At 45.9% G+C, this 27,985-nt stretch overlaps 1 protein-coding gene across 2 annotated transcripts in view; it reads left to right on the top strand.

The window, feature by feature from the left end:
* BRF1 (BRF1 general transcription factor IIIB subunit) overlaps positions 1 to 27,985 on the top strand; it is a 1,205,829-nt gene that overhangs the window by 591,821 nt on the left and 586,023 nt on the right. For both annotated transcript variants that reach the window (XM_086937923.1, XM_086937924.1), the window contains exon 5: positions 27,507 to 27,579. In XM_086937923.1, the coding sequence (XP_086794049.1) occupies positions 27,507 to 27,579 (73 nt within the window). The remainder of the gene's footprint in view (positions 1 to 27,506; positions 27,580 to 27,985) is intronic.

Genomic DNA, 27,985 nt, shown 5'->3' with positions numbered 1-27,985 from the left:
GCTACCCCCCCCCTCGTGCATATCCCTTCTCCCATGCCACCATCTTCCAACTGTCTGATGGAGCTTCACCTGTCTCTTCTCTGCCAGGAAGTTGCAGCTCTCTTGGCCAAGTGAGACATGGAAAGGCTGCCAACACCAGAAGTAGGTTGTTGTTGCTATTCTCTCTACTTGTTAGTGTTAAAAGGATGGAGGCCTTTGTCCTATCATAGACCTATGCCCTCTCAATTACTCCCTCTAGAAGGAGATGTACAAGAAGCTCATCTGGCTCTGGTTCTGTGAGAATTGACTTGGTATATGGGGTACATTTATGTAAGTGGGCACCCTGCACCAATCCAGACACCCTTATGGTGATTCTAGTGGTCGTACACAACCTTACAAAGCTCTCGAAGTGTTAGCTGTGGAGAGCAGCCTTCAGGAGATGTACATAGTGCACACAATACTTTTCAATAGCCCCTTCGATCTTCATGACGAGCTCAGCTCGTCATGAGGCACGGTTGAGCTGTGCTTATGACGAGCTGAGCTCGTCATGAACAATGGGATTTACAGATCACTCAGCACAGGAGGGGAATACCATCAGCAGTGATGGTGTTAAAAACAGGTAAATAGCACAAAATACAAATATACAGTGGTTGCCAGGGGGAGACCTAACCATATACTAAAATTGTGGTATGCGAACCGCGACCCAAGTCAAGACTATACCCAGAAGAACCCTAGGAACCACCCGAGGTAAGTAACTAGGAACCCCACAGAGGCCGTGTGCAGAGGGGGAACATGACCGCAGGCTCAATACAAGTTAGCGGTAAGTCACAGTTGCAATTTTAAAGACGACCCTTCCCAGTGGACCAGGAAGAAACCCCGTGTAATACAGAAGATTGGAGAGCGTGGATACCCTAGGAACCAGGATACCTACGCCAGGGAAGTCGGGTGCATAGGTGTTAAGTGGCGTCCGAAACCGCTGTCTAACTCAATGGAGGACTTCAGGAAGATGCCTCTTCTGGAGAAGGTGAAACTGTCCGGTGGAAGCCGAAGGTGGATTCAAGATGAGAAGTACATGAAAGCAGAGGGGTCAGAGTCTATGCAACTCAAGAGTGACCAGGAGGCAAGGAAGATGTAAGCCCACCAATGTCAGGGGCTGCAGGAGAGCTGGTGGTGACTTTGGAGCTGCAGCTGTGTGCGCCAGGTGATGCTGTGGAAGACCAGGATCTGTTCACGAGCTGTTCCAAGTCGGATGCCGAGAGTTGAGGGGTCGGTGTCCGTCTGGAACACCATCAAGCCTTGGCAGCTGCTAACAATGTGGAGAGCGAAGAAGGTGCAGGGTCAGGACCAGCAAGATCCAGGTGACTCAACACAAGCAGGGGAGGCCAAGCAGGGCCTGAGCAATCGGGGCAGCCCTCTGAAATCAAAGAAGATACTCAAGAGGACCCAAAGGCCGGAGGCACTGGAGTCGCAAGAGGACCTCAAGCAACTCACCAAAGATGCAAGCCCACGATGCAAGTGACGCGGTGAGGATGAAGTTCTTGGTCACAGGTGATGCTTGAGGTTGGGGCTTCTTGGAGCCCGAAGATCTTGGTGGAAGGAAGCCAAAAAGCCTTTGCAACAGCAAGTCGATGCAGTGCACAGGGGTTCGGTTCCTGCGGCTCCAACAAAGAATACTGGCCTCAATCTTTTTGTGAGGACAGGGGAGGCCTCGAGGGATCTGGAGAACCACCACCTGTGTTGCAGAGCTTTTCGGAGTCCGTGGGAGCCCAGGATCAGTTGACCGGTCAGCGTAGTTGCGGTGCCTTCAGATGCAGGGAAGTGACTGCTTCACTTCAAGGGAGATTCCTTCAGGTGTCTTGGATGTCCACAGGCCTTGGAAGGTTCCTGTATGGAGCAAAGGTACGGAAGTTGCAGCAGAAGAGCAGGGCGATGAGACCAGCAGGAGTCTTCCCAGTTGCAGTCTTGATGCCCAGAGCTCAGTTGAGAGTTCCCAGACGGTCGATGAAGTGGTGTCTTGAAATAAATCTTGTCCCACAATGAATCTAGTGACCCACCCACAAGTAAGCCATTAAGTACACTAAGGAAAGGGTTGGGACGATTCAAGGTCCCTCCCAGTGGAGGGGTCGGTCAGTGGGGAGAATACTCCCTGTCGAGTTTTGTGCCAGAGTGGGAGCCATTGGCTCCCTGAGCTGGTTTGAACTGGACTATGCAAGGTGGGCACCAAGTTAGCCCTTCAAGCAGACTGCAAACCAAACCCCCTGCCTTCAGGATTGAAAAATCTGCTTTAAGAGTGACCTATGGGTTTTAAGTGCAGTGACCTTAGATATAGGAAAACCAATATCTTTCATAAGTGGTGCTAGCACCAGCTTACAAAGGCTACAATGGCAGGCCTGTAATTACAGTTTGAGTGGTCTACCATGGGTGGCATGATACATGCTTCAGCCCTTGGGGGACCCCTAGTGTAAAACTTTATAAATAAAATAAATACATCTATGCCCTGTGTACCTCAGTACCATATACTAGGGAAATTATAAGGTCACACCAGTATCCAATCTGGGATGTACCCAAGTACTTACCATAACCCATTTAGGGGAGAAAGCACAGAGACTGGGGTCTTGATTAGCAGGATCCCAGTCAGGCTAGTCAGAAACAGCATAGCACCAGGCAAAAAGTGGGGGTAACCACGAAAGCAGATCCGACTTTCCTACAGGTTCCATCTCCCCTGGACCCAGGAGACTGGATGGTAGTGTTGGAATTGCAGGGCGCATACTTCCATATTCCCTGTATAAACACACATAACTTTATTGAAAATACTGCTACAAACATTGCTTCAGAATAGAATCTTCAGATACACGATTAAAATAATGCTGCATTGGTTAAGTAATGGTGTACAAATAGTGTACAACAATGAAAATATGCTAACCAAGTTGAAATCAGCCACTATGTTTATCGAATCATTTATAAAATGGGAAGGCTGCTGGGCCTATAATGTTAAAAATAAGTTTACTTTGTCATTTGTTTTAGGAACCAAGAGTGCCATGTAATTACATCTCAGTCTTGAAAGGTATATAACAGTGCTATTTTTTGCAGGTCAAGCTCTCCTAGCAAACTTTTTATTCCATGACAAGGTATACATACTTCCCCTGCCTTTGAGCCATTGAACTTTTCCAGATTTACTATTGTTAATTTCTCCTACAGCAAAAATGCACATCGCTGGTACATTACTTGTGTTGATCATAATAGGCTTGCTCCTCGGCATGTTTAGAATGTTAATAAACTTGGGGCAGCTGTTACTCACATGGACAAAGATATCTATCTTTAATTGCATCAAAATGTAGGTGTCTGTTTGGTGACACACCAATCACATCATGTTCTTGTTGTAGTTCCCCGAGTTTGTGGTAGGTTAAACCCAGCAGCCAACCTTTAAAATGGTGAATTTGTTCACGTACTCCGCACAAATGTTTCCTGTGTTTTTTGGAGTGAGTACCCAGTTGCAAAACGCACACTTGTAATAGTAAATTTTCTTGCTTTGACTTATGTGTCTAGTGACATTGAGAGTATATAAGCTATGGTATATGTTGTCTGTTTTATATTCTATATAAATATGCAGGGTACATAGCAGGTAACCTTCGTATGCCAAGATGGCTGTCATGCTGATAATGCATTGTTTCCAAAAAAAGAGCAGTGGGTATCAAGTAGTACTTTAATGGATGACAATCAAGAGGCTGATAGACATAGCATTTATTATGATGCTGTTGCTCAGCTTCATTGAAAAGAAGGCACTGACTGGGTGGTAAATAGCTCCATAACAGGCAGGGTAGATAGAGGCCAACAGTTCACATTTCCCCATCTTGAATTCCATCTGCTGCTATGAGTAGCAGCTGGTTCTAGTGATGATTGGGGCATCCTTCTATGTAGAGACTGACTTGAGGGTAAGTTGGTGATCAGCTAATGTGAAATTAAGAATAGGCTGACAGTGTCACTGATACGCTATTTGCAAAGAATAGTTTCTGTACTGATGGTTGGCAGTCTTGATGGGAAAACAAATAGGTGGACAGCAAGTGCTTGGCTGCAAGAAATCAAAGTGGCTAATTATATCTCTGCGCAGAACATGCTGATGTGATAAATCTGCATCACCTGTGACAGAAAGAAACAAAATGGACTGCAAGGTGGTCCTTTGTCGATGGTGCTTAGAAGCATTGTAGCTGCTCTGTTCTTTCCCCAGCGTAGGGTAGAGCCTTCATCAATCACTGACAGATTCTGCACCGCAGGTCGCATAAGCCTCAAGATGAGAAGAAACTGACTGGAGAGCCACTGCTGCTTGCCTTGCCATCAGGAGGAGGCTGATACTGCTTGGCAGTGTAGTAGCTGCTGACTTCCTGACTATAAATAAGGTTCTAGCTTCTGCAGGCACTGGATTAGGCTGTCATAAAGCATATTTGTCAAGGTGAGAAGAGACCGAATGTAGAGCAACTGTCTTGCCTAGCCTTCAATTGAATTACAATACTGCTTGACCGCTTGAAAGCTGCTATCTTCTTGCCCCTGCAGAGGATAGTGGCTTCTGCGATCACTGGCTGTCTTCAAACAGCTAATGCTTCAAGTTGAGAAAAGACTGACCATAGAGTAACTATTGCTTGCCTCGCCATCTGGAGGAGGCCAATACTACATAGCAGCACTGCAGCTGTTGTCTTCCTGGCCCTGCATGGGGTCATGGCTTCTTCAATCACTGATAGATATTGTCAGAAGGGGTATGCTCCGTGGAAGTAGGGACTGACTGAAGAGCAACAGCGGTTTGCCTGCCCATCAAGAGGAGGCCATATCGGCACACCAACTACTGCCTCTGTCCAATTAATGTCCTGATATTCCAATACGACTTGTAATATACAAGTTATGTCTGCTTTGGAGTATGTTATCCCAGTCACTTTGGGATTGATAAATATAAATCTTAAAAAATGATAGCGGACATATACTGCAACATTTAAGAACACCAGCAGGCTTCAAACAGCAGAGGAGGACCAAGTCAGACTGCTCAGTAGCAGTCAACTTGCACCCTTAGCTTGCAAGTCAGCACATGGGCCTCTGTCTTTTCCCTGCTCGGGCAAGCCTAGCAGCATAGCCCAATGCTGCCTGAGTCACCCAGGACAACTCATGAGGAGTCTGAAAACTGGTTGCGTGGTGCTTGCTGACCTGGTTTTCTTCCTGATACCAGCATGCAAATGATTGTTGACTAAAGTTGTGCTTTTCGTTATGGCACAGTTGGGAATCTACTACAGATTGCAGGATATACTACAGGGCACTCGCTCTCAATGGTCATCCCTTTGTAGCATGAACATCTTGTCTGGTGAACTCAGTACAAGTCACGGACTTGTCTCAGGCAGTGTTCCCCATGCATATATGTGAGTGCATGCTGAGAAATGAGTTTAATTCATCTTATTGTGCCTTGTTGGGACAGGAATGTGCTTTACATGATGTAGATTCGTGTTTCCTGACCTGCATGCCTGTGATCCCTTCTTTTATTTTTGGTCGTGCCACACACTAATCCTGTGAGCACACATTGACCTAGGACAGGTCTTTGACAGCAATAGGTTCTGAGGGGCACATCAAGTGAACCCTCATAATGACATGGTACTACTGTCTGTCATGGGTCCTGGGTGTGGAGCGCTGTTGTGGCAGGGTAATATGGTTTGTGAATGACACAAGGCCCATTCACCTAAAGTTCCACTGCTCACGATAAACCTAGAATTCTGAACACAAAATCCTGTGCGTTGTACATGAGCTAAATGTAATGATGTGCCGTGCACAAGTGATACCAGCCTGCAGGTTGCATTTTGGAAGCCCACATCCTAGAACAGTGTACTAGATAGAGCAGAGGATTCTTTCTTCAGACAGCATAGGTGTATTGCTGGCATCTCCTAGATGGGAGTGAGGCCACTAAATGCTATGATGAGGAAAGAGAAGACGGATCTTTCTTATAAGTGCCAACGCAGTTCCTGAAACATTGGTCTATAAATGATTCTGGGCCCGATTTAGAATTTGGCAGACAGGTTACTCTGTCACAAATATGACTGATATCCCGTCTACCTCATTACAAGTGCAATAGGTTATAATATACTTGTAATAAGGCAGACCGGATATTTGTCATGTTTGACTGAATAAACCTGTCCCTAAAGCTATAAGTCAGGCCTTCTGACTGCAGTTGCCGGTAGGTGAGGTCGATTGCATGGTTTTTGATGATGCCTGCAGTATCTTTTGTTAGGGAAAAGGAGCCATTTGAAGGGCCACAATTAGCATCTTAGCTCTTTTTCTGATCTCTGTGAGGAGAGGTTGTATATAGCTAGGTACAGCCTGCTCTCACCACTATGTATCTCCGTGGTGGGTACTCCACCTGGAGAATATCCTGCTTGGCAGACAGAGGCAGGGCTGGAGTGTAGCCTGGCCAGAAAACATGAGTAACTGACCCAAACTGGTTCCAAAGAATCTGTCTGGGAATGTACATTCTCCGTTTACGAAATCGGTATAAAAATGGTAGCTCAAGACCTATTGCTGTTCGTTGTTGTGGACTTTTCTGCCGAGAAGGGTATGCTCCGCAGAATGCGTCTGGAATACGATGCCGCCAATGTTGGTGTCGCGAGTGACATCCTGTATGAGCTGAAAAAGGAACTACTGACTGTCCTTGGTACCAGAGTAATTCTATCTGTGAGCGAGGAAAGGAAGTGCCAACACTGCATGCAGAGCGGATCCTGGAATGGACTGGTGTAATTGACCCTGATATGGAGTCCATTTGACAGGGGCTCACTAAGCAAGTGTGCTGAATGACTTGCAGTACTTAGATCGTGCAGTGCGATCTTCGTCATTTATCCCCGTCATAGATACCAGGCACCTGGAGTGGTGTTCCCATGCAGTGGGTCCGGCTGAAGTCAGGCAAGCATCTGATGGGAGTCTCTGTCCCCCGCAAGTGTCGTTGGGTCGGTACCAGTCCGAAAGATTGTCGCCCTAGAAGTGCCCTGGGAGCACCTTGTGAAGAACCGAGGTTGTCACCCAGAGCACTCTGTGCCGTAGATAGCTCCCTTATGAGACAAATAAAAATAATTAGCTATACATAGAGATACAATGAAGTCCATGTATGATGTCCAAGTGGAAAGATCATTGCTATTTATTAATGCAAGTTAAACAACATAGCAGTGGGAGAACAATCACTAGAAAAATACAGTAAAGTGTCCAACCTCAGGCATATCACAGTGACAAAACGAGATGTAATTTAAGTCACAACCTGTTAGTACCAATGCTCATACATAAAATAAATATTTATAACAATTGACTCAAGGTACATCAGTCAACAAAGTTACGATCCCTAATGAAATAAAAGGATCAATTTCAGGACATAAGGAATTATGCCTGAGACAGCAGTGGGGTCCATCAATTGTAATCCAATGCCAGCGTAATCCATTTAGAATGACTTGAAAAGAGGCACATGGAGTCTAATTAAGGCACATAAGGACCAGAGGAATGAGAGAGAGGGCCATGACGATAAAAAGTGGTCCCAGCGAGGTGAAGAACCTGAATGCCTGGAAGGGTTATGCCCAACACTGGTAAGCCTGGTGCAATGGCGATACCATCAATAAGTGCACATGTCGTGCTCTGCAAGGTAACGTGGTGGGGTGCCGCAGCGAGCAGTCCAGGTTCAATGCGTGTATCTGGTCCAATTCTGCTGAGGTGTGCATTTAACTTGCATTAATGAATAGTAATAATCTTTGGCCATCATACATAGATTTAATTGAATCTCTATGTATATCTAACTATTTTTGTATCATAAGGGACCGTTGTTCCTTCAAAAAAATACTAGTTCTACCCTTGGTCCATTACTACCAATGGGTTTTCCTTGTTGTGCATAAATGTATATAGCGCCCCTGCATCCGCTGCACCTAAGAATCATCATCTATGGGTGTTTGGTAGTTGACTTCATGAAGAAGCTGCAAGTACTCACAGGAGTATTGGTGTGAAGCATGCTGTGAATCAAGCAACCACCAGAGTGCAGAACTGAGCCTTAAATTCATCCCACTGCCTGGAAGAGGGCCCACAACAGACGCCTACGTGACCCCTGAGAAGACTGATGTGTGCCGCGTAGAGGCTACTGTTCCTGGTGAGATCCCGCTGTGGCTGGTGGGCCGAATGTGGCCAGGCACTCTTACTATGAACTTAGTGAGAGCGTGAATGGCCCTAGGCCTGAGCTATTGTGTGATAGACTAGATCAAAGCTGCATTCACCGATTTGGCCAGGACGTGAATCTGAGGAGGGAGCCTAGAGACAGAGGGACCCACGAAGGGCAAGTGTATGACTAGTTGCCAGAGGTCCCTAGAGCGCGCACTCTATTTTATTCTGTTCTGTAATATTTATAAAGCGCATGGCTACCCAGAGCCTCCCCAGCGCTAGACCCAACACAGCACCAGCACTAGCCACAGTCACGAAATTCGAGGGAGCTAACTCATGAACAACCAAGTTTTCAGAGCCTTTCTAAAAAGAAGTTCTCTGTCCAGTTATCGTAATTCATGATGTAACAGTGCTGTTGACCAGGGGACTCCATGTAAAGGTCAGGAGGGCCGCATACAGCACGTGGGCTGTAGTTTGAGTGTCCATTCTCTAGCTGCAGATTCCTTACTGAGCCACCTATCCTCACCACTCTGCGAACAGATTTCTAGGGACATAGTATTTTCTCCCTTTTCCTGGCCCTAGTTTTCCACACCAGTTGTCAAGGTACTTCGTGGCTCCACGTTTCTTGCGTGGACAGTCACGAAAAGTAACTGACATCGGCGCGTCCGAGTTGAAACTATTTAGGCACTACGAACATCTCTTCCAGTGCCGATGACGCCACACAGAGCCGAACGACAGCACTTACCGGTGCACAGGGATACTCCTCACGTAAACTTTTCCGGATCCAGTCTGAAACCGGGTATAATTCTACAGTAAGGAATCTGCGGCTAGATAGTCAGTACCTGATAAGGTGTTAGTGAAGGTAAGTAGCTTGTTACTCTAGAACCCTCCAGTGGAATTGGCTCATTTTGGTGTTTAAAAAGTATAAAAATATAATCTATTTATATAAATTAGTGTCAGATTTATTTTGTGAGTTTCTTATTCTGTTTGTGGTGCCTAAATGCTTTACTCTCAATCCTTTGTTTGTCTTGCTACTCGAAGCTGTAGCTAACCAGAGTTGAGCTAGAGGTTTTACTAATGAGCCTGGACCAAAGACTAAAATGTTTTACACAGTGAGGTCACACAACCACACCAAATAATACAAGTGCTCACATTGGTGCCTTGTGGTGGGATTAAGAACTTGTATTTGGCTGTACCAGACAATAGGTTGATAACCACCAAAAATCCACTATCCACTAAGGTAATGCTGAAAAATAGTTTTAGAAGTTTTTGCCTCGTTCTGAGGATCCAAGGCACCGTTTTTTCAGTACTTTACGGACTTGCAGTAAAGTTCACAAAAATTTTGACAAAGTTACAAAATGTTTGGTAAAAGTTTTTACAGAATCTCCCAAGATTGGAAAACATGAACATCTATGTCACCAACCTGCTCACTCTCAAGATCAGAGTGCTGTTCAGAGACAGAAAGCTCAGCTTGGGTTTTAAAAAGTATGGAGGAAGCCAGGAGTCCCCAAGCTCAACTTGCAGAGGAGATTACCACTGATAGTGGGGGATGAAGAGGATGGCAGAGTCCACTGAGATGATGAGGAAGAATGCGTACAACATGAATGTGGACCCCAGGTTTCTTTCCTCCACATCTTGGAGAAGAGCTCCACTTCAGTTGAGAGGCCCAAGGATTGAGAGGCCCAACTCTTGGCCTGAATTGTGTTCTGGAGGATGGAGTATTCTCCATTTGCCTGGCTGAGGACATTACGTCCGCTCGGCAGAGAATGCTCCAATCACCAGATAAATAAATGACAACCAGCAGGCTGTCATTTATAAAGGAATTGGCATGAAACACCGTCACTGTGGTCCCTGTCAGTGCATTTTACTGCTTGCTCCAGGGCTGTGTTGAAAGGACGCAGCCGTGCAGCAAATAGTATTCTCTTTTTCTTTTGTAACGAAAATCTATTTGCAAAGTACTTAGAGGGGGTGGCTAGAATCCTATGACAGGGCTCTCAGAATGAAAAGGGTGGGTGCCTAGCACTGGGGGATCCTTTTTGTGGGAATTAGTTTCAACAGTAGGGAGTTTGGGAAAGTAGGATCTGCTTTCATGGTCACCCCCAATTTTTGCTGGTGTCATTATGTTTTTCTGACTAGTTTGACTGGGATCCTGCTAACTACGTCCCCAGTCTGTGTGCTGCTTCCCTACATTGGACATGGTGACTACTTAGGTACACCCCAGGTTGGCCACTAATGTACCTGTTCTAAGTCCCTAGTATATGGTACTAAGGTATCCAGGGCATAGGTACAGCAGGGGTCCCCCATGTGCTGAAGCGTGTATTATGCCACCCATGAGAGACCATCCAAATTGTGACTACAGGTCTTCCATTGCAGCCTGTGTAAGCTGGTGCTAGCACCACTTACGACAGATGTTTCCTTATGTCCGATGTCACTGCAATTAAAACCTTTAAGTCACCCCTAAGGCACAGTGCTCGGTTATAAGTGTGTGTGTGTGTGTGCCCCTGCATGAGCAGGACTCCCCTACATCCCAAGGAGTCGATTCTCTGGGGTTGGAAGTGCATCAACCATTACGATACATAGAGTGGCCATGCGTCATTATGCAACGGCTAACTCTAATCTGGCTGTAACGAACCCTGTTGTGTTTGGTATCAAACATGTTGGAATCATACCCTAATACCGTAAACTGTGTTGAGAGGTATGCTTCCATGCACTGTGAAGCTCCTCCAGGAGGCCCTCAGTGCTCATGGTACCAGTCTTCTGGACCCGGACAGCAAACTATGGCTGATGCTGACCAGAGACACAATTCTGCCCACCTGCTGCTGATTCAGGCTGGAGCAAGGGAAGACAGAAAAATAGGTTTTCTGTGACAGGGAGGTATGACCACCTCCCAGACAGGACTTGGTGTATTGGGACATGGTTGGGGCTCTTCCCAGCATCACTAGACTGATTTGAAGGGCACATTTGGTTCCCTCCACGCATACTCCAGTTGGAACCAGTTCAGGGAGCCTTTGGCTCCCACTTTAGCACAAAACTGGATAAAGGACATGAAAGTATCCTCCCCACTGTCCAGCCCCTCCTCTGGGAGGCACCCCTGAATCGTCCAAACCCTGTCCATAAGGTACTTAAGGGGTTACCTGTGTGTGGTTCCTTAGATTAGTCGTGGGACAAGATTCAGATCTGAAACCACTTCATCTTTAACCGTCTGGGCACTTTAAACTTTGTTGGACTTCGCTTTGGGAACTTAGACTGCAAATAGGACGAATCCTGCTGCTCCTGGTCTCGTCGCCCTGCTAGTCTTCTCTGCCTGTACTCCATATAGTTTCTTCTGCAGGCCTGTGCACACCCAAAGGAATCTCCCTTGAAGTGAAGGAGTTACTTCCCTGCCTGCAACAAAGCTGACTGGTTTGCTGTTCTTGAGCTCCTAAGGACTCCGAAAGATTCAGCAACACAAGTGGTGGTTCTGCAGCTCCCTTGAGGCCTGCGCGGTCTTCACAGCACGTTTGAAGCCAGTATCCCTTGTCGTAACCGCTGGAGTAGTACCCCTGTGCACTGCGTCAATTTGCTGATGCTGAGGCTTGTTGACTCTCTTCACCAGAGATCTTCGGGCTCCAAGAAGCTCCAGCCTCAAGCATCTCCTGCATCAAATATCTTCGCCTGAACTGCTTCCTCTGCACCATGGTCCTTCTTCCTTTGGTGAGCTGCTCGTGTTCCTCTTGTGACTATTGTGCCTTTGGCCCGTGGGTCCTCTTGAGAGACTTTGTTGGCTCCAGTGGGCTCCCCTGCTTGATCGGGGACTACTCTAACTTAGCTGCTCGTGTTGAGTCACTTGGACCTTGCTGGTCCCGACACTGTATCTTTTTCCCCCGCATAATACATTTGTTGCTGTTGCCAGGGCTTGTTGGTGCCCCTGCCTGACACTGACCCCTCTGGCTCTTGCATCTGACGTGGACAGCTTATGAATGGCTCCCGGTCTTTGGCTGCAATTTAAACGGCACCGTCAACTCTCCTGCATCTCTGACATCGGTGGGCATTCTGTGCCTCCTGGTAACTCCTGAGTGTCATAGACTCTGTCCCCCCTGCTTGCATGTACCACTAATCTTGAATCCTCCTTTGGATTCCACCGGACTCTTTCACCTTCTTCGCCAGTGGCATCTTCACTGAAGTCCTCTTTTGTGGTCTACGGCAGTTTCAGACGTCATGTCGCACCAATGCACCCGGCTTCACTGGTGTAGGTATCTTGGTTGCTGGGGGTATCTGCGGATGGGGTGATTCTCCAACCTTCCATCTTCCACGGGGTTTCTTCAGGGTCCTCTGGGAAGGGTCCTTTTTCTTAAAAACTGCAACTGCGACTTACCCATTGAATTGTATTGAGCATGCTGTTGTGTTCCCACTCAGCACAAGGCCTCTGTGGGGTTCCAGGGTACTTTACCTTTGGTGGTCTTGGGCCCCAGACTCTTCTATGTCTTCTGGGTCCAGCCTCGACTTAGGCCATGGTTCGCATTCCACTATCTTAATAAATGGTTTGGTCTCCCCCTGGAGACAACTGAATATTTGTGCTACAAGCGTGTCCTATTTTTTCGTTTTTTTAACTTTATTTTGCGTTTTCTTAGAGACAAAGCAATGCACTGAGATGCATGAAATCATTTTGCAAGTACAAAACAAAGATAGATCATACAGTCTGCCGTAGGCTCAATCAGTGGCGTAACATGGCTGTATAGTACATAAACAAGTTCTTCCAACACCCAGCATGATCGCCTTGACATTAGCCCATAACCCCTCACACATCAACATTACCCATCTCAATGACATGTATATAAACAAACTGAAATCACAACACAGTGCAAGTCCAGCATCATGTGGAACTGACAATTGAAATGCACCGAGAATCAGCCTAACCCACCCCGGACGGGACTATACCCTGCTTCTGTTGCGGAGGGGGGATCTTGTTGCTGCGCATCCAGGAAGGATCTGAAAGGGCGCCATATATCTTTGGGTCTAGAGGTGGGTGGGATCATTGTTGCATATAGGTCACATTTCATGGAGCAGGATGCTAAGCTCCTTATTTATCCCCTAACCGAAGGCGCAGATCTGCCGCCCCAATGAATGGAAATTTCTCTTTTAGCCAATAACAAACAAATGGCAACATATCTGCGAACTTTTGGGGGGAACTGCACAACGTATCCTAGTAGGGCAATTTCTGGCAGGGGGACCATTAGTACCTGTGCCATACTACTTACTGTTTTATGGACCTCCACCCTGAATGTATGTATACATGGGCATGTCCAGGCAAGGCGGGCGAAGTCAGCGAGTGGGGCATTGCACCTCGGGCAGTGGTGTGATCTGGTGGGGTCTATCCTATGGGCTCTGGACGGAGTGATATAAATCCTGCGAAGAAACTTAAAATGGATACATTTGTGGCGGCTATTAAGAGAAACATTTTTCATTACTTCGCAGCAAGTTGCCCATTGCTCCTCCGTTATTGGGTTACCCAAGTCGGTTTCCCAAGCACTGCGTACCGTGTCATCATTAAATGGGATGATGGCAGCACATGCCTTGTAGAGATCAAATATATGTATCCCTCTCTCGCTAATTATTACTGTCGTTAGTGGGGAAAAGGAAGGGGGTTATGGAGGATAATCGGGTAGTGCAGCTCGTAACGCTGATCAAAGTCTCATAAGAACAAATATATCCATGAATGTGGCTTCGAGGAATAGGGACACATTGTCCGGATCAAATATATGGCCGTCTGGAAGCAGGTCACCCATTTTTACAATATTGAATTTAGCGCAGGTCCTCTAAACGAGCTTCTCCCCAGTGATCGGTAACCATTTGATGTTCGGGAGTGGAAGGGCAGAAGAATAAAGCAATGGTGTGTTTGTAATTTGTCGTAATTTCTGCCAAGCCCAGCTGGTGGTGGATGCAGGTTGGATGTCATTGGGGTCTCTGGGAACTCCCACAGGTATTACGGCCGCCAATGTGTGCGGGAGGACTAGATCAGACTCCGGCTGGAGGTAGGAAATCCTAGCATCAGGATGGTACCATGTCTGCGCGAAACTGCACTGGGCGGCCAAATAATATAGTTGTAGATCTGGGACTCCGTACCCCCCTCTATCACAGGGAAGTGTCATGACCTGCCAGTGTACCCTGGCATTATTGTTACCCCTTTAATCTAATTAAATGTGAACGAAGGGTCGAAAACAAATCTGTTTGTAAGAGGGATCGGGATGTTATGAAATAAATTTAACAATTTGGAAAGTACGACATTCTTGATAAGGGCAATCCGCCCGGCCAAGGAAAGTGGGAGTTTGAGCCACTTGTCTATTTGCGCCTCTAATTTGGAAATTGCTGTCCTGTAGTTGCGGCAAATGATCTGCTCAGTCTCTAGGTGTATGCCCAAATATTTTACCGAATCTGTGCACCACTCCAATGAGAACTCTAGGCCCCATCTGACTGTACTGGCTGAGGGGAAAGATCACTGATTTGTGCCAGTTGATGCCCAGACCAGAATGCGTTCATAAGTGTAGTATTTCCCGAATAAGGGGATCTAAATTGACCTAGCGGTTGCGAACGTAAAATATTGTCATCTGCGTACAACGATACTAACAATGAGCTGTTGCTGAATTGTAAACCTCTATGAAGGTGTTGCTCTTGAAAATGTCGGATCAGTGAGTCCATAGCTAAAATAATTAACAAAGGCGACAATGGGCAGCCTTGTCTCGTACCTGGTGAGAGGGAAAAGGGTGCCGACAAGGTGACATTCAGCCGGAGCCGAGCAGTGGGCTGACTGTATAACTGGGCTGTAGTGGCGATGAAACCAACTGGCATCCCCATGCGCTGCATGATGGATAAAATAAAAGGCCATTCAAGGGAGTCAAAGGCTTTTTCTGTGTCTAAGAGGATCGCCGCGGCAGGGATTTCAGGGTGTAGAGCGATGAGGGATGAAACCAGACTGGGCCGGTGAAATTCTAGATTCCATTAGGAGGGAAAGACGATATGCAAGAGCTTCGGACAGTATTTTGTAATCGAGGTTCAGGGGAGAAAGCGGCCGGTAGGAGCCACACAATAAGGGATCTTTTCCTGGTTTGGGGAGGAGAATGATAACAGCTTCGCGCAGGGTAGGAGGCAAGACTTGCCTCTCCAGGGCTTCAGCAAACACCTTCATGAGGTGTGGGATCAGCAAATACTTAAAGGCCTTTTAAAATTCGCCCGTGAAACCGTCAAGGCCAGGGGCTGAGGAAGACCTCAGGGCAGAGATGGCTTAATCAATGCTCGCCTCCGAGATGGGCTCTGCTAGGATATCCTGCATAAACTTCTCAAGATATACTAATGCAACCTCCGACAAGTAGCTTTCCTGCTCTGTCCGGTTCTGTCCCAGTCTGGAGGTGTACAATGCTTTAAAATAAGACAGGAATTCCCCCTGGATGTCCAGTGGGTCAGTGATTGGTTGCCCCGCAGACTTTTGTAACTCAGTGATATATCAACAACGCAATATCACCTCGGGTCTTTTCAATGCACCTTTAGCCTATGTGCTATATATCCAGCCAATTTTCTGCCATCTCAACCACGATCAAAACAGATACTTAATGAAAGTAATGAAAAAACAATAAGGGGAATTTATCCCTTAAGGATTAGAACCCTCACTCACCCGAAGGTGACATGCTTCATCATATGGGTTCCTCCTTACCAGTAGGGAAAACCTAGTCACTCCTAGGAGCTATGACTTCTTTGTTTTAATGAAGGAGCTCAGAGATGTTTTTTTATCTAGAAGGCTGGATACTAAATTCCATACGTGAATTTTGAGGAGTAGCGAGGGTACAGCGCAAAGGGGAAGAGAAATTTATAAACAAAGAATGTGTGATAAGGGTTAAAACTGTCTAGGAAAGATGCACAATCTTGAATTTATTCCTGTGCTCTACCTGGCAGGGTTCAGTGGGGTGAAAGTCCAGGCCCTGAGGGATACAGGTGCCAGCATTACCATGGGTATGGCCAAGCAGATTTCACCAGAGCAGATAATTCCTGATGAGGTCCACCAGAAAGTGACCTCTGACAATGTTACAAAGTCTCATCCTATAGTGGTGGTAGAGGGGTTACTGAACCAATAAGGGTAGCGTTGTCACCTGCCTTCTCAGTGGAATGTCTACAAGGCAATGACCTTGGAACTTCTGGCTAGGCAGAGGTGAAAAGAAGGACTCATGCAACAATGCAGGTTCTCCCTGTGTGGGTGTCTCTCTCCTCTAGAACACAAAATGCCTTAAAAGAAAGCCAAGGCACCCTGGAGCCTGGAAAGATTTCCCATGGCCCTAGTAACAAGAGAAAGGGCAGAAAGCCTATAAGGACACTTTCCAAAGTCCACAGGCCCCCAAAGAACCTAACCCTAAAAGGGAAGGTCTTGTGCCTGAAGAGAGAAGAGGCTGCTTTCAAAGGTTTTCCAGGCCTGGTAGAACTTCAAGGGGAATGGGGCCCCTCCATAGAGGACTTGAGCAGGGCAAAATACTTTTCCCACTCTTGGAGGCCTGTGAAAGCTGGCTCTAAAACAGGAGGTAGGAGATGTCACTGGAATCCCTAAGTTGTTCTGGTCTGACTGAATCCTGTACCGTGAGGCAAGGGACATCAAGCCAGGAGAGGGGTAGTCCACCAAAAGTTCAGAGAATTTTTCCTTAACCCGGCCCATGATATCCCCTTAGTCAGACATCTGGAGCAGACCAAGTCCTGGGAAAGGTTGGTCAGTCGCTTCTACTGGCCTCAAATGTCTGAAAAAGCAATGATGTCGCTCCTGTCAAGCCAATGGCAAAACAAGAGACAAGCCAAAGATTCCCCTTTTAACCCTACCTTTGGTGGGGACTTCCTTTGAAAGCGTGAAATTTGACATTGTTTTTCTTCGACCCACTTTACTACATCTGACAATAGGTTCATCTTGGTGTCAGTGGACCATGCCACCAGGTACCCAGATGCCATCTCCCTTGGGACAGTTACTGCCCCTGTAGTAGCTGGAGCCTTACTTGGCATCTTCACCAGGATTGTGTTCCCTGAGGAGGTTATCTCAGATAGGGGTATGAATTTCATGTCTGGCTATCTAAAAGCCACATGGGATGAATGTTGAGTGACTTAAGTTAAGGGCTTGTAGAAAGATTCAGTAAGAACATGAAGGGCATGATTATGACTTTACCGGAAAAACACAAAAGGAGATGGGATATTCTCCTTCAATGCCTACTGTTTACATATAGAGAGGTTCCTCGAGAGGGAGAAGGCTTCAGTCCCTTTTTGGTCTTCAGTCCCTTTGAGTTACTCTTTGGTCACCCTGTAAGAGGCACCATGAGTTTAGTAAGAGAAGGTTGGGAGACACCTCTCAAAGAATCCAAACAAAATATAGTGGACTATGTACTAGGCCTTTGTTCCAGGATGGCGGAGTATATGAAACTTGGAGGCTAGCCAAGAGCTTGTGAAGCACTGTATTGACCAGAGGTCCTCCGTAGCAGAGTACCAACCAGGACAGCTGGTGTGGGTATTGAAGCCTGTGACACCCAGTGCCCTTAAGGACAAATGGAATAGGCCCTACCCTATCTTGGAAAAGAAAGGAAAAGTCACTTACTTGGTGGGCGTAGCGACTCTTGGACATCTTCACAGGGTCATCCATGTAAACAGGCTCAAGCTTCACCATGACAGTGCAGACTCTCATGGTGACAGTTAGAGGAGAATAGAAGGAACGCAAACCTCTCCCTGGCCTCCTGCCAACCAGTGTCAAATATGTTTCAGTAAGAGTAGTTCTCTTCTCTTCTCCAGTTTAAGAGTAGTTCTCTTCTCCAGCAGCAGTCTGTTACAGCTTGATCAAACAGTGTTTTGGTCTGCTCTCCTTGAACCTAGGACTGACAATGTAGTGTACTCGTGATGTGGGCACAGGTGACCGCTTGCCTAGCAAAAGCAAAATCTACAGTGTCAAAGCTGAGGTTGAGGATGATTGAGCTCTCTATTAGTCCTTGGACTAGATCAGTGGTATTGGTACCCAAACCAAACCCAAAAGGAGGGAAATCTGAAGTGAGGTGTTGTGTGGACTGCAGGGGCATCAATACAGTTACCATGGCTGATGCACACTCAAGAGCAACAGTGGATGAAGTCCTAGATAAGTTGGAGGCTTTGACCTGACCTCAGGTTATTAGCAGAGAGCCTTCACTCCAGGAGGCAAGGATAACTCTTCTTTTTCAACCCCTGAAGACCACTTTCAATTCAAAGTGATGCACTTTGACTAAAAAAAATGCACCTGCCACTTTCCGGAGGCTGGTGATATTGATGTATTTAGTTCCCCCTAGGAGTATCACCTGGCCCGCCTCAAGGAGGTGCTTCAAGCTCTGCAACAGGCAGGGTTGGCTATCAAGATATGTAAGTGCAAAATAGGGGAAGGTTCTGTTGTGTACTCAGTCCACCAAGAACGTGGAGGCCAGGTACAACCTCTCCAGCTCACATCCAGATAATTGTGGCCTGGGAAGTTCCTAAGACCCAAACCCTGTCAGAGCCTTTCTTGGCCTGACTGGGAACTATAGAACGTTTGCAAAAATATTTAGTACCAATACTTTCACCTTTGACAGAGCTACCCTTCAAGAAACAGCCCAGATAAATCATATGGACTGACCAGTGTCCAAAGGCCTTTGAAACCCTAAGGGAAACTTTGTGCTCAGCACCTGTCCTATAGGCATCTGATTTCAACAAAGAAGTTGCTGTTCAGACTGACACTTCAGAACATGGTATTTGGATAGTATTGTCACAGCTAAATGATACGGGTCAAGATCAAGCAGGTGCCTTTATCAGTAGGTGACTCTAACCAGGGGAGCAGAGTTAGGCGACTGCAACCCCGAGAGCAGCGTTCGAGTGCCATTGAGATGGAAGCCTTTGCTGTGGTTTGTTCACTGAAGAAGCTGGGACCCTACCTATTTGGGACTTACTCCGGAGTTCAAACTGACCACAGACGTCTCAGGTGGGTGATGCAGATGAGAGGAGAGGAATCCACATTGTTGAGGTTGTCCATTTCCCCTCAGGGTATGCACTTGACAGTGGAACACAAATCTAGGACTAACCGTGCCAATGCAGATGGACTTTCCACAGGCTTCCACTAAGATGATGAGGACTGCCAGTACAAGGGTTAGTTGCGTATCACCTTTCTTCTGGCTTGAAGCCATGTAAGGAAATGCCTCTTTTTGCATGATCACCTCGAACGTTTTGGACTGATGCTGCAGTTTTTGATATTGCCAGTGCACTGAGGCCTGCCAACTAGACCTCAGTATCAAGTGTTTTAACCCTTTACAAAATATATATTGAATTGGATACACCCAATTGGCATAAGTTAAACTAATGTAAGTCCTTAGTACATGGTACCGGGGTACCTAGGGCATATACGTTAAAGTGTTCACTTAGGGCTGAAGCACTGATTGTGCCATCCTGAGGGTGACAAAAATCAACATGGCTCCCAGCTTGCCACTGCAGACTGGAAGAGCAGTTTTAAAACTGCTAGTTCAACTTTGCCATTTATACATATGGCCAATCCCAAACCACCTTTGATAATATATGTAAGTCACCCGTAGGAAAGGTCTATTGAGCCCTAAAGCAGGGTGGTGTAAATTAGTAAGTAAGACTTGTATTTTCATATGTCCTAACTACAAACCCCCCAAACTGTCTGTCTCACTGTGGAAAGGTTAGTAGCTCAATTGAGTTACAGGCTTACATATCACCCCTTCTAACTTCTGAATGGGACTACTAAAGTTGGTACTTCTAGGTATCCAACTAATCGTGACATTAAACCTGACTTGGTGCCCAGGGCAAAATATAATGTCACTTAAAGAATATCAACTTTTAGAAAGTTGTTGCTCTTTTTCCTATTCAATCTGGTGGCCTTTCGCAGATGCTGGCCACCAGGCAGCCTTCTGCCCTCCTTCGGAGTGGTATGAACAACTCCCAAGCCAAGGAACAATAGAGGCCTGTCGCAGATGGAGGTGTGACCTCCCTATCACAGGAAGACACACAGGGAGTTAGCCCAAAAGGGGACGCCGCTTTTGATGGACAAATGACAGCCACACTTGAGGGGTTGCCCCTTTGTACGGGTAGAGGGGAAACCAATTGCTACCAAGCCCCTCCCCTCCCAACACCCCCCAACGCTGTGAGCAGGGTTCAGCCTCCTTGGGAGTGGACAGAATAGTGCAATCTGGGATAGCTAGATGCACCAGATAGCTGGAAGTTGTCATAAGGAGAGAGGGATCCTGGTAGCCCATTGGCTAGTGACCGCTTCAACTGCCCGGGGTACCTTCTTGGCCTAAATATGGCATTCCTGGAAACCAGAAATTCTGATCACATCTGGACTGGAGACAGGGCTGCAGAAAGACTGTTCTGTTGTCCCCTGGACTGGACAACCTAGGCTGCACTAACCACTGGACTGCACCTGCTGCTCCTTGGACTAGTGAAGAGAGAACTGTGCCTGTAGTGCGTGGCTCCTGGATAAGTCTCTCCAGAGCCCTAGACAAAAAAGGTGAACTCCAAAAGTCGGTTGGCTGGTTCCATAAAAGCTGAAGTAGCCCGTTCTAGCCAGTCAATAGCCACTTACAAAGAACCACCGCTGACCACCGACGTGCTGTCAAGAAGACCACACCTCGATGCTCAAAAGTTGCACCCATGTCTGCTGGCCCTGGGAGAGTTGTCAAAATGTGGGCTGGTTGCCAAAGATGGATAGTAGCCCTCTCCAAAGGAAACCACTGGACCAGCTGTGACCGGAGATTGATATCCTAGTTGTAACTGGACTTCTCCTGCCTCAAAGAGGAGTTCAAGGGAGCCTGACTCCTGTGGCCAAATTCGCCCCATCTCAACCGTGGACCAAGGAATAACCCCAGGAAGACACCCCGCCAACCGCACAGCCCCCAGAGCATCTTTTAGCACCCTGAATCCTCGGCATCAGGAGCTCTTGTTTGAAGTCTATGGTGTTCCTTACATAAAGTGTGGAACTGGATGTGAGACAGTTTAGGTGACCAGGTAACTGCCCATGTACTCCTTGTTAGCCCCCTGACCATCTCTCTCTATGAATTAGTTGCAAAGTCCCGGCTAGAGGAGTCAAACACAACTCTTTAAAATGTTGTCAAAAGTTTCCAAACTTTACAGTTACTAATGTTTGTTTGTGGTTTGAACTAAAAAGCTGATATTTACGTTTTACTTAATCTATATCTGCGGAACCCACCGTTGGATTTGGCTCATCTTGTTGTCTCAAAGTTCATAAAAATGTAATCTATTTTTTTTAATTGGTGTTGGATTTCGTTTGTGCGACTTGATTATGTTGTTTGGTGCCTATAAATGCTTTACACTAGTTCCTTTGTTTAAACGTTTCTGCTCAATGCCACTGCTAACCAGGGTTAAACTACAGGTTTTACAAACGAGCCTTACTGGACCCAAGTTGGATTTGTGTGTTTTTTTACACGGTAAGGTCTAACACCCACACTATACAATACACCACAATCTTCACAAGTGGGATCAAGTAAGGATGTGTCTTAAAACATGGGAACCAAAGTGCTGTACTTCATACCGAATGCCTCTTGAACACTATTTAGGTGCGTCTCTGTGTGTGACCTTTCTGTTATAGCATCTATACATATCATTCAACAGTGTACGTCTGACCAAAGGAAGCCAGGTCTACTAGCTTTCCCAATACTTGTTAGTAGCATCAGATAGATAAATGAATAACAGTGATGTTCTGCATAATTAAAATTGAAAATGTTTAAATTATGAAAACACAAGACTGTGAATTAAACATTGCTGAGGTCTGTGGAAGGGGGTAGTGGTTGTCGGAGGTTCTCAATCACTTCAATTCTTCCCGTATCACCACTATCTTGAGGGGTGTAGTCAGTGCACCTTTTATCTCCTTTGTTCTGAAATCCTCCACCTGTACATATCCTTTTTATCTCTTTCCTATTCATCCCTGTCTTTTCACTTGCTGTACCTTTTCGCATCATTTTCTCTTCACGTTGCCCTTTCTCTTTCTCACACAATGCCCCATTTCTCTATCTCCTCACCTGTAAACACAGCCTTTTCTTCTCTTTTGGGTTGTCAGTATTTCAATAGCTATTTATATCTTGTTTAACCCTTTCAAATAAAAAGTTAATTGCGGTTGGCACAAATGTGCCCATTAACTTTGTGTGCTTTGAAGAAACCCAATTGTTGGATGATCAAGCTCAACACCTTTGTGACCCACTGACCCGTACTGTGAGAAACACATTGCCTTCAATCTCACCTCAATGATCACTACACTTGACCACCACAAATTAATTTGCACGCTAGAGCACGCTGTAGGCATCAAGAACTTGTTCTTTGCTTGTTTTCTTGTTCTCTCTCCAATGGCAGCTAGTGGTGAAGATGGGGAATTACATCTCAATGGAGACAGATACCTTGCGATATTCCCCAGGGCTCGATACTTGCCCTAGCTTTATTAAACATGTATCAAGAGCCCTGGAGTCTGCACCACGGTAATGTCATGCCAGTAACATGCACATATATCTCTGCAGGGGTTGACCACAAAGCCTGTCCTATGGCCAACCCCCTTAAGACAGCCAACCCGTGGGCCCTTTCCCCGAGCTGATATTTGCCCCGGAAACCCCATCCCCCGGGGCCCACTGTTATTTTTATCAGGGAGGGGGCACACAGCCCCACTCTCATGCCGATTTTAGCCCAGAGGACACCATCTCCTGGGGCCCGACAATATTCTAAAGGGGGCAGGCTGCCCCCATCCAGGGATTGTGTTCTCTCTGTGTCGATTGTGGCCCGAGGGGGAGGGCGGGGGGGGCGGGGAACAAATTTGTGCCCACTTTGCAATAGCGGCCAGGCCCCGGGGGAATGGGTTCTCCGGGGCGGAAATCAGCCTTGAGAGGGGGCATGTGAGCCCTCTCTGCACTTGTGTTTTTTTGTTGTTTTTTTTGTCGCAGATCATCTGCAAATTTGTTGCAAAATTTAACAAAAAGTTTTTGGGCCACAGTGGATTAGGGCTAGGGGGTCAGTGTATTTCCACCCTGTACCCATGTTTATTTTTCCTTTTTACTTGGGACTCTGGCCGAATCCCAAGATGACTACCATCACTTCCTGGTTGCAGTGGTGGCAGCCAGTCACATCTTGCCATGATATCAGACTGATCCGCAGACACTCTGCGTTCTTAGCTATAGGTAAATCTATTTTTTTTTTAATTACTTAAATACTACCGAACAGATATATACCAAATTACAAAAGGCACGCTTTCTGGACCACGATGTAGCTTTCTGCCAAATTTGGTGTAATTCTCTGCCCCTGCTTGACGAATCACCTGAAAACTTTGCAAACAACCGCTGAAGTGAGTGGCAAACTTGTTTTGAAAATTTCGTGAAGGTTCATAAGACGGCGCCAAAGTTCTTGGTAAAACAAAAAACGCTTTTCCTATGGGAACGAATGAGAGAGAGAGAGATGTATCTCTGTATATTTAATGCATGGGCTTACTAAGAGGATACTCATTTCTACAATTTCAGTTTTTATAGCAATTAAGTGGTGGATATGCAACAGTTTTACAAGTACAGTTCCTTCAAGACTTAAGATCTTTTGTTTTTATCTAAGACAGACCTCCTTCTTGTAATTGTTGCTTGTGGAATTCTATGAAGTCCAGGGTCTAATACCCATGCATATGGTTTGGATTTTGGTCTTTCACATGGACTCTGTCTTTGCATCCCAAAATTGTGTCCATAAGATTTTTCATTCCACTTAAAAGCACTATGGTCTGTTATGCAATTCCTTTGATTGTCGTATTACATCATAGCAATGTGCATTTCAAAATCTTAGTGTCTTTGTAATGCGGTCTACATAGGGATTTCCTTCTTGCAACATTACACACCTGAAGTGTTAAAATGACTGCCAGTGTCCTTCATAAAATTAAGAGATCTGATAACATTTTGCTACATTTAAATTCTCTTCATTGACGTCCCATGCAGAAATCTGTTGGTCTTCAGTACAGTTTGTATTGGGCATAAAGAATGGAGAGCTTTTCAGTGTCTCTGTGCAGTGAGGCAATCAGAGGTGTTTATTTGACGGTGAGTTGTGAAGGAAAAGCCAAAGGATAACGTAATGTTGCCAGAAATAGTGGTGTAGAGATAAATAACAGAGACTAGGATGATCCATGAGAATTTCAATCCAGCCAGAAGGCATGTCTAACAGATGGAAAGCTTCTTATGGCTGTGCCTGCACTCCCTACGTAAAAGACGGTAGTTGCAGAGTGTGATGGTTCTCTGTGTAGAGCACTTTAATGTGCTCTATGAAGGTCAACCTAAAGGAGAGGGTACTTGTTTGAGCAGAGGTTAGACATTTCATACATGTGTGAAAGTTGCTTTTGTGGATTGGAGGGTGGCAAACCTCTGATTATAATTGGTCGAGCAAATGATAAGGAGTTAGGCAATTCATGAGCTTGGTATACACCAGTTGCTCTAGGGGTTTGGAGAAATAAGAAAGTTGAGAGCCAGGGAACTAGTTAATGAGGAATATGGAAAGGCAACTGTTGGGGGCCTATAAGGGAGGCTGACTTGAAAAGCTCTACTGAAGAGCAAGTGATGGTAAAAAGAAGAGTGGTAGTTAAACTCTGGAAGAGGGAGCAAGCCTTTTGAAAATTTGAGATCAGATCTGGTCAGATTGCATGCAGAATTTGTTGACCGATCAGAGCACAAAGATCATTCTTAAGAGGGAAATAAGATAGATGTGTGAGGATAGATTTAAGTGATTAGGTTCTGTGTGGAGTTCGACAAGTGTTTGTTGTTAAGTACGATTAGAAGTAAGGGGTGAAATTTTTGTTTGTGTTAGGGTCCTGGGTGGAAGAGTTGTGGTTCGCAACAGCTGCCAAGAGGGGTTGAATAAGGAATATGGTCAGATGTAGTAATCCGATTTAGTTAAGTTCAATGCCTTTATGTTATAGTGCATAACTGTTGTAGTGGGGGTTCATGCACACGTGAAAGTGGGTGCACAGCTGTCTTTAGAGCTCATATTGTTAGTATGATGCAAGTCAATGGGTATCGAGCCAAGGGTGATAACCGCTTAACCGCAACGGCAATTCTGCTGCGGTGTGGCGGTTTAATTGTTTGGCCGGGGTTGCGGCGGCCAACGGACGTGCGCAGCACTACGGAGGTAGTGCTTGCGACGGCCGTTGGCCGACTGGCGCATGGAAAGGGTTAAGGTATCTACCACGCTGTTGTAAGGGGCCTGTAGGTAGGATGGTGTGAATGTGAGAGATCCGGTTATGAGTAAGCCAACCATGCTGCTTCTGCGTGCTGTTCTGGATGCATGGGAGGTCAGTGTGCAGGGCAGCACAGGAACCAGCAACACACATTCAGAAGCAACCATGTACTCTGATAATGGTACGTATAATCGTGCTTGATCAATGTGCTTAATGGCTAGTGAGGTTCTCTATTCATGTGTAGTTGTAAGATGGTGTACCGCTATAGGTGTAAGATGGCCCATTTTGCATGTGTGAGAGCAGAGAAAACGTGTTGCTGAGCAACAGTGTGAAGCCAGTACAAGTGCATACCAGTTTTCCAATACACAACCTTCCTGAAGGAAACTGTTTAATGAATATCGAGGCCACGATTACGAGTTACCTGATACTGTTGTAACTCTGCATGTGGAATACTTATTAAAATGCGGTAACACCACACCTCTACTGTGCAACTATGACAAACTCAATAGAATGTGGATTAACTATTTGGCACCTGATTTACCAGTCGGGAAACCACACTTAATTCACAATGTTGTGGGGTTTATGGCATACTTTCAGCACCTGCTCTGAGAAGGTGTTCAATGTATGAAGGGGTCTTTGGGTGTGGTGGGGTGGGGTTGAAACGAGTAGGGGATGGGAAAGGAAGCTAATTTCTGGCACATGGGAGCATGTTTTGCTACCCACTGCAAGGGAATAAAAACTGGGTAGAGGCATGGCAGCCACTGCAGCCAAAGTCTCATGCAATTTTACCAGGCAGAATTACCCAGGGATGGCTCCTCCGCTAAGGCGGAGGAGCGTTGCCCCACTGCAGTGGTAAATGGAAAAATAAAATAACATTGTTACCATTTTATTTTCTGTTGCTGCGGGGTTGCGTTAGGGCAGGGCGGGCTGGTGGCACAGGGAGGTGGACTAGTCCATGCACACTAAGTGCGCATGACTGCTTGGCCTGCTGTCTTGGGCCGGTCAAACAGCCATGCGCACTTTGATTGTTCTCCTCCATGCTGTTATACACAGCCTGGTGAGCAACATGCACAGGCTCCCTGTACCCGTCTCAGTGTTGTGTTTGGCTTAGGAGAGCCTGTGTGCTTTCGGGACTTGTTAGCAAAGACGGAGGAGAGACAGAGGCGGCTGCGAGATGGTGTTGTTTAATTTTTATATATTATTTGCCCCTGCCCCTATTCTCTGCCAGCCGCCACTGGAATTACCTACGAAAAATGGCTGCGGGAACACCGGCCCACTCACATCGCATCTGGGATAGAAGAGGTGCTTGAATGGGTCAGCCTGTGCTTGGTTTTCACTGATGTAACCTGTTTGCCACATAACTGCTCTGTCACCCTGCCTTAAAACAGACCACTGTGCAGACTGCCTTACTGAGCTATGGGAAGAACACTTAGCTGCCATGACGTGATATTAATAAAAGAAATGTAATAGACACATCTAAAAGTTGCGGATCGTACATTTCACTGCTTAATACTCTTGCCTCAACATTGAATTGTTTTTGTGTTGCATTGCTGCACTGTCCGTTTGTTTTCTGTATATCCTGTTTTGTCATGTTACTCACATTCCCCTATGGCACAAACTGGCTGACACAAGTACGGGTGTGTCTGTTAGTCACAGACAGGGCCACTGAAATTATGTGGCAAGAGAGGGTGACATTATGTGGCCGGGTTGAGGAAGCTATGCGGCAAGAAAAGGCAAATTGTGCTTCTTGATAAGTCACATTTGGTGATAGTATTACTTCTTTCTTTTGTCATTTTTACACGTTAATACGGTCTAGGCTTTGGTTGCACCTCAATACCAGTTTAACACCCAAATATAGTTATAAGCAACATACATGAGTTAATCTTTGTAAAGGGCCTTCCACGTGTCGCTTCGTTTTTAGTAACTTCTGAATCGTTTGAGCTAGAAATGCATTTTTCTTGTTAAAATTTGAAGACTATGTAGCAGATAATAGACTATGTGACAAATGCAGCAAATCTAAAATCATACAAAAAAACTCGGGGGCTGCACAATCGCATAATCTCGGGTCACGGATGTCAACGTTGACTGGCAGTTTCCCCCCAAGAGAGTGAGAAAAGGACAATAGTGTGAAAATTAATGGTGTTCTGAAAATTAATCACCTTTTTATCTTTTTTTTTTTCAGGTGAATGTGTATGTGCTGGGAAAAACATTCCTTATTTTGGCCAGAGAGCTCTGCATTAATGCTCCAGCTATAGGTATTTGATTAAAGGTTGGCTTTATATACTTTGTGTACCACCCACGCAATATAATGTCTTTGAAGTAGAAGCAATATGTAGACGATATGTTTTTGCAATCCGATATTAATGAATTATTGTTAATGTTTGCAGTGATCCATAAACTCCGGCAGTTTACTGTGCTGTAACATTCGCAAAAAATACACTGTAGGTTATGTTTAGTAATTTGTATATCTCAACAAAATGAGTACTGGGAGCTAAAAACCTTGGCACTGAAAAAATCAAAACAGTTTTGCACAAATAAAAATGTATACAAGGATGCATCAATCTGAACTATCTTGTTAGGAGAAGGCGTCTCTACTACCTGCATTTTAAACACTTAACTTACCACAGTGCCAGATTTGTGAAACATATAAAACCTAGCAGG

The sequence above is a fragment of the Lissotriton vulgaris genome, chromosome 9 (genome assembly GCF_964263255.1).
Source record: "Lissotriton vulgaris chromosome 9, aLisVul1.2, whole genome shotgun sequence".
NCBI lineage: Eukaryota > Metazoa > Chordata > Amphibia > Caudata > Salamandridae > Lissotriton > Lissotriton vulgaris.
This window is presented reverse-complemented; position numbering and strand designations above follow the sequence as displayed.